We start from the raw sequence: 7078 nt of genomic DNA, 5'->3' as shown, positions 1-7078 counted from the left end.
TCTCCCAGACAACTCTCAGAAAACTTTGGACAGGAACTTTCACCATGCTCTACTCGTTGACATTTCTCGTCGAAAAGCTATCCCTTCTCTCGAACTTCAAACTTTTTGAGTTTAAATGGACGGATGGGAAACGCAAATGGGCGGGATGCACAGAGCGCACGACATATAGTCACACAGTCGCGCCGTTGTCTCTCCAGAGAGGGGACCTTTTGGAGGTGCCGAGAACTCTGTTCACGCACTTCGGTATCTACTTGGGTGACAACAAAGTCGCTCACCTGATCCCAGATATCATGCCCGTGCTAACCAATGACAAGATGATCATCAAAAAAGTTATCACAAATAAGAGACTCATCATGGGTTGCTTGTACAAGTGTGCCGCGGTGCGCGTGGACACCTTGGATGACTTTGTATATGGCTCAAACATATTGGTGAATCATATGGATAGAAAATACAAGGCGCAACAACCGTTCCCAAATGAAGAGGTTGCAGAGAGGGCAGAACAACTCGTCGGCGCCATCCCTTACAGTTTACTATGGAATAACTGCGAACATTTTGTTACATACTGCAGATACGGTTCAGCGAAAAGTCAGCAAACGGAAATGGTACTTTTATTTCCCTTGAATTATATATATACACATGTATTTATTTATTTTCAATACAATTACGTTGTGCATAATTCTGACCCGTTAACTTTTACGCTACAGGAGATAATGTAGTGTCTTCTTAAAATATTTTGCCTATGCATGACCTGTATCACAGCGAGGACTGTAATCTTTAGATTATGGCACAGATCATGTTTTCAGAGATTTGCATTTAGATTAAAATTATTACAAATGCATCGGATTGAATTGTTGATTTATGTTAGACCTGGTTGTAATACTTATTGGGCACAGCATCTTCAACCTTTGATATTTCCATCCCATATTTTGTATTTATACTCATGACAATGCATCTCCATTTTAAATTATGTTATGCCATGGTTAATTTAATAGGCAACTATATTCAGAAACATTGTGTTTTATTCATGGTTACTGAAAATACAGGTATTTGGGCTTTGGTTTGTTGTTTTGGTGTTGTTGCATCCAAGGTCTTCTCTGTTTTCTTCCATAATTCATACAAGTTTAGATTTATAACATAAATACATGAAATATGCCAAAAAGGAATTGTTCATAAAAATCCTAAATGGGTATTAATTATTTATCTCCTTTCATTGCAGTTTTGTGAGTTCCTGAAATCAATCATCCGAGACCAGAGGAGTGTCTTTCTCAGTGTTCTCCTGGGAATTATCTACATCATCTGCTTTGGCCTGGCGCCTTCAACTACGTTACCCACAATCCTCATCCCCTTCACTCTGTGGATGGCCGGCTGAGAAGCCAACGTTCAAAGCCTAAAAAACACTCCTATATGGACATTTCAATAGAAACTATTTGGGATGGTGTCTTTTCATTGGTCCTTGTGATGACATCAATTGGCACCTCCCAACTCATTTGACTTTGGTATAGGCCTATAGTGGAACGTCATATAATAGTCGGTTGTTACAGCATGCGCTAGCATCCACTCACTTTTCATTTGATCCAGCCAAACGTAAACATAGGGCAATGTGGCTGCAGGCCTAGCAATTTTACATGTGAGTGTTCATGCCAACACTTAAGGTATTGTATGTAGGCCATTAACGCATTTTAAATCCTTTACAAAGGTCATATGATCCCTCTGTGAACAATGTATTATCCATATTCCCCCCAAAAGATTGGCCAAGGCGCACTTTCTACTTTGTATCTTACTGTGTAAGTCACTGTCGTCTAATCTGTAAATAATTTATTTTCTTCAACGATGATACTCTTGTATAATGTTTTAAAAAGAGATACAGTTTGAAACTCTAAGAGTACTACGCTGATTAATACAATACTTATGTGTTTTGAGAGCAGATCATTTTGTTTTCAATCGACTACATTGTAAATATCAGAACTGTTAATAAAGATATTGGAAGTTGTCATTTGGTTTGTTTTGGTCTGTTTCCAGGAAATATGTTAACAAAGCATTTTCCCACACAGTTAGGTACATGCAATCACAGTGCATCTTAATACTCACATTGAATCTCTGTCAATACCACCCACAGCATTTTCAAATGATCATGTTATTGACATGATTGGCCACATAAAAAAAACAATATATCCCCATTATATTTCCAAACCCAAATATTTAATCATATAGGGTCAATTTACGCAAAGGCTACATTCATAAAATATACACATTCTCTGGATAATATTGCTGAGTCATGACTATACATTATTATTTTCTTTCTACTGTACGGGGTATTCACAGTTCCAGACATATCAAGAGTGAGTCAGCATTATACATCTCAACCTGACTGTTTATACAGGCAATAAGATATTTATGACCTTTTAAACTGGGGGGTTGTTAATCTGATTTGCCAATGAAAGCAACATAACTGGAACATTTCCCCCGATGAAACCCCCCCCCGGTTGTGAAATTCAGCCGCCCTTGAAACCACACGATTAGTGGAAAGCTCTTTTATTTCTGTCAAAATTGCACTGCAACGTTGAGAAACCTCTAATCCCACGTGCTTGGCTCCTCCCAGACCCTTAGCCTCGACGATAAAACGGCCAGGTGTCAAACCATAGTTTAGTTCTGCCACCATGGTTCCCTTACTCCTACTCCTCAGCCGCTTCTTCGTCGCTTCTAGAGTGGACGAACAGGACAAGGCTCAAAGACTCTAAGTATGACCCGTCCCTGTACAAGCGTGGCGACCTTTTTGGAGGTTCCTAGAACTCTCTTCACCCATTTCGGCATCTACCTGGGCAACAAACGGGTGGCCCACTTCATCCCGGACATCCTTCCGGTCTTCGCCAAGAACAAGGGTGCCATCAGCAAGACGGTGACCAACAACTGGCTGATTCTAGGGATGATCGCTAAGTCGGTGAGCGCCAGGGTGACTCGTTGGCGGATTTTGCGTATGGCTCGGAGATCCTGGTCAACCACATGGACGAGCTGTGCAGCCAGCTCCCCGGAAGGGGACGAGGTGGCTGGGAGGGCAGGGAAGCTCATGGGCTCCATGACCTACAGTTTGCTGTGGTACAACTGTGAACACTACATCATCTACTGCCGTTACAGCATGGCCATCAGCTACCTACCAGGTGGAGTATGGGGTTCTCCTTTGTCAAAGGGCGCTGTTCTTACACGATTTGTGGTTAGTATGTGATCGGAAAATCTATGGTGATTTCCCGGACGACTAAGATCAGTCACTGCAAATTCTCAGTGCCCCCCCAGGGCACTGTAAAGGAGGGTGTCACTTTAGACAATAGGGATTACCAAACGTCCCCTCAACTTTCAGTCCATTGACTTGACTTATCCCAGTTTTAGCACACCTGACTCACCCTGTCAATCATCAAGCCCTATAGTAGTTGTGTGCTGGACTAGGACTGGATTAGATCAGTAGAATGGCTGGGGGTACTCAATGAGATTGTAGGAATAACATTGGAGACCATGAGCCAATAGTACACTGTTGTACTTGGTGTTACATAATACTCAGGGCAATGAACCAATGGTGGGAGTAGTTATTTATTTATCCTTTATTTAACTTAGGCAAGTCAGAGTTACTGCTGGTTCAAATTACGGTCAGACAAACTTATTGTAATATTATTCATATATCAAATCAAATTGTATTTGTCACATACACATGGTTTGCAGATGTCAATGCGAGTGTAGCGAAATGCTTGTGCTTCTGGTTCAATGCAGTAATAACCAACGAGTAATCTAACCTAACAATATACTATTGAGTGAAGAACCTACATGTTAAAGTGAATTGCTGCCGATAAATATGCTGGGGAAGCAAAAACTACAAAAACATGTTGTTTAATGACTTGCAGTAGTGCATTGCTTTGCTGTTAGAGCGTTAGGCTACACAATACATGTTTATTGGAAGGAATCTGCTTTAGCTCAGCGTATATTTAGTCTTCAAACTTTCGGAAATGCCCCTTTTGGTACATGTAATTGTAGCCACAAAAGTGTCTCTATATATCCAGTCACCTATGTTATTGGGACAAAAAGTCACACTGGAGGGATATTTTCTGAAAGAGTTTTGGCATGTGGGAAATATGCCAGATATTTCAATGGATTTTATGAAACAAAACACAGATTATGGGACTATCAAGTGCTGTCGTTAAATTGACCCTCCGTCACCCCACGCGCCAAATCGGAACATAGGTAAAAATGGAAACCCATCGGATGAAACCTTTCTTCAACTGTCAGATGTGTTTTGGTCTTTCAAGTAAAAGTGCTGTTTCACGCTGACATCGACTGACTGTGTTGAAAACTACGGTGAAATAGCGGCTCAGTTGCTCAACTCCTTTGGGGTTTTGAGAACGGATTTACAATGTCTCTTGTTTATAGCAGCCTACGTTTGAGTACTTCAGATGGCGGCAGTTGGCATACACCGGAGGTGGCTCATTTGTTCCAGCCCAGCAGTAAAACGCCTGGTTCAAATGATCAACGGTTCATGATTCACGGACAGGCTCCTCAAAATCTCTGGAGCATAATTAGTGAGTGTCATCAGGGCACCACGTTTATAAAGCGTCTCAGACTAGGAGTCTTACGCCGTAATCAGATCCGTTCATTAGAATCTAAAAGTCAAAGCTGGTAATAGATCAGCACACCTAACCACTCTTATGAATACGGGTCCTGGTCTGAGTTCAGCAGGGCACAGTGTTGTGGAAGGCTCATAAATATATTGGGTAGAACAGACATGCGACCTCTCTGGCATGTAAAGTAAAGAATCGGGGTAAGCTCTAATCATGGTATTTCTATCTGAACACGACACGGGTGTGCTGGTACCAACGTCTAGTCTAGACATGCTGTGATCACCCCTAGCTCAGACAATAGCCAATCAATGTGGGAATACTGCACACTGATGCAATGTACTGTATGATGAGAGCGGTTGAAAGGGTGTACATTTCTCTGAAAAGGTCAGATGATTGTGTTTTGCTGTGGATAGATTTCTTTTAGGCCAACGAAAAGTGAACTTAAAAGCTGCATCCCAATTCTCTACCCTTCTCCAAAAGTGTGCATTTGCACACTCCCCATCAATGCATTCAAAAGCATCTGATTGGTGTAAGCAGTGGCGGAGGGAGGGAGTTACTAACATTGGTTAAATCCATGAGAGAACGTGTGCAAGTGGAGAATTGGGACAAATCCACAGACTTGTCGAGTTGGACCGTAGTGCACTGGTGAGCAGCACCATCTAGTGTTAATGCATTAAAGGCCCCCGTGCATCGCTGTTTGGCTGCGGCTGTTTACCAAAACAGAGGAGGGGTACCCACTTTACTGTTGTTGGAATCCCAGATTGCCCCTTTAATGTAGACACAGGAAGTCCTCATTTTAAATAAGAAATGCTTTGTAATATAAATCAAAGTAATGACAAACACTTCAGGATGGAATGCCAGTAGCCCTGGATAGGAACCACTGCTACACAGTATGTTATAGAATAGAGGTATTTATGGTTGAATCACAGTGTTCTTGTCACATTAAGACATCTCATGCTGTTTCATTAATTGTTGCATCGTCATTGTACTTCATTTGTATGTATGAATTGGGATGCTGCATCTTGGCCAGAACTCCTTTAAAAAGAGATTTGCATCTCAATGGTCACAAATGGACATGGATGAATAAATAAATAAAATGAACAATAACGATTAGCCATTCGACTATCAAAGGCCCCAATTGAATCAAACAAAGACGAAGGCTTTCAAAGACAAAGGCAAAGAAGCAGTTCTCTCGTTCACTCGACGTTAACACGACGTTATGATTTAAAGCGCTCGCAAGCTTTTATTCATCTGGTGGATGAAAAAAAGATGCAAAAGATGTTTACTCTTGTTTCATCCTCTTCCCTGCAGTTCTGTTTGACAGTGAGGAGGATCATCTGCAGCAGGATGAACGCCTACCTCACAGCTCTGTGTGAAACGGGCACCGTGTTGTACCTGGGCTCCCCAACGCTGCTCAACACAGTACCACCCTGCTCGTCCCCGTCACCATCAGGATGGCATCGTAAAACAAAATGGCCATGACATACAAAGACACTGGTTGAAGTGACTGCGGAATATGGAATGCTTAAATGGTGTCCCATTATCAGTATCACTGCATTATCATTGTACATGACATTAAAAAAAAAAAAAAAAAAAAAAAAAAGCAATATGGGAAACGTCACGTTTGTGGTGATAGTCGTTTTTTTCTTCTTCAACTTGCGTTATTTTATTAGTTTAAAGTTTTGACCGTTTAAAGATGTCACGACTTGCGCCGAAGTCGTTACCTCTCCTTGTTCGGGCGGCGTTCGGGCGGCCAATCCACTTTTCATTTTCCATTTGTTTTGTCCTTGTCTTACACACCTGGTTTCTATCCCCGAATTACTTGTTCATTATTTACCCTCTTATATATTTGAGGTGTATTGTGAGTATTGCTGAGTAAAATTGCGTACATTACTCATATCTGCTGTCCTGCGCCTGACTCATCTACACCAGCCACACACAGACGCATTACAAAAGAAGAGTAAACATCCTACACATCTGGTATATACATATACATCTGTGTATAAGTCTATAAATGGACAGCAATATTATTATTATTTTTAAAATTGTTGTTCCTGATAAAGGCATTGTTTTGATAGTATATAATGGACATCATGGCCTTGATGCTCAAAATTATACAGACAATAATGACATTATGACAGGATGGACAAGGTGCAATTTGTTGACACTGTTCATGCCATACTCTGACAGGGTGAATGTACTGACCTATGCCTTTCAACTAAATTCATATGCCTACTCTTCCTTGTGCAACTTTTCAATTAGCCTATTGTATTTGTCTTTAATACTATATTGTGCTAATTTACTCCTCCTGTTGTTGCCCTTACCTACACTCCCAGTAGATAGCACTGTAAGTAACATTGCCATGCTTCTGAATGAAATGCATTATTTTGGGATATATGGAGAGTTAAGTCTATGGGGATTCTCAGGCTCTGAATATAGAAGTCCCAGAAATATTCTCAGTTGTGCTCAATTCTTGTCCA

The 7078-nt window shown here is 41.1% G+C and overlaps 1 protein-coding gene and 1 pseudogene across 1 annotated transcript; both read left to right on the top strand.

Moving 5' to 3' along the window:
• On the top strand, window positions 1-1993 carry LOC135506517 (lecithin retinol acyltransferase-like). Its single transcript, XM_064925879.1, has 2 exons — window positions 1-602; window positions 1217-1993. Exons 1-2 carry the CDS (start codon window positions 45-47, stop codon window positions 1367-1369), a joined length of 711 nt encoding a protein of 236 aa, XP_064781951.1. The 5' UTR covers window positions 1-44; the 3' UTR covers window positions 1370-1993.
• Window positions 1994-2657: 664 nt separating this feature from the next.
• On the top strand, window positions 2658-6572 carry LOC135506516 (lecithin retinol acyltransferase-like; annotated as a pseudogene).
• The last annotated feature ends 506 nt before the right edge of the window (window positions 6573-7078 follow it).

This window comes from Oncorhynchus masou, chromosome 20 (genome assembly GCF_036934945.1).
Source record: "Oncorhynchus masou masou isolate Uvic2021 chromosome 20, UVic_Omas_1.1, whole genome shotgun sequence".
NCBI lineage: Eukaryota > Metazoa > Chordata > Actinopteri > Salmoniformes > Salmonidae > Oncorhynchus > Oncorhynchus masou.
This window is presented reverse-complemented; position numbering and strand designations above follow the sequence as displayed.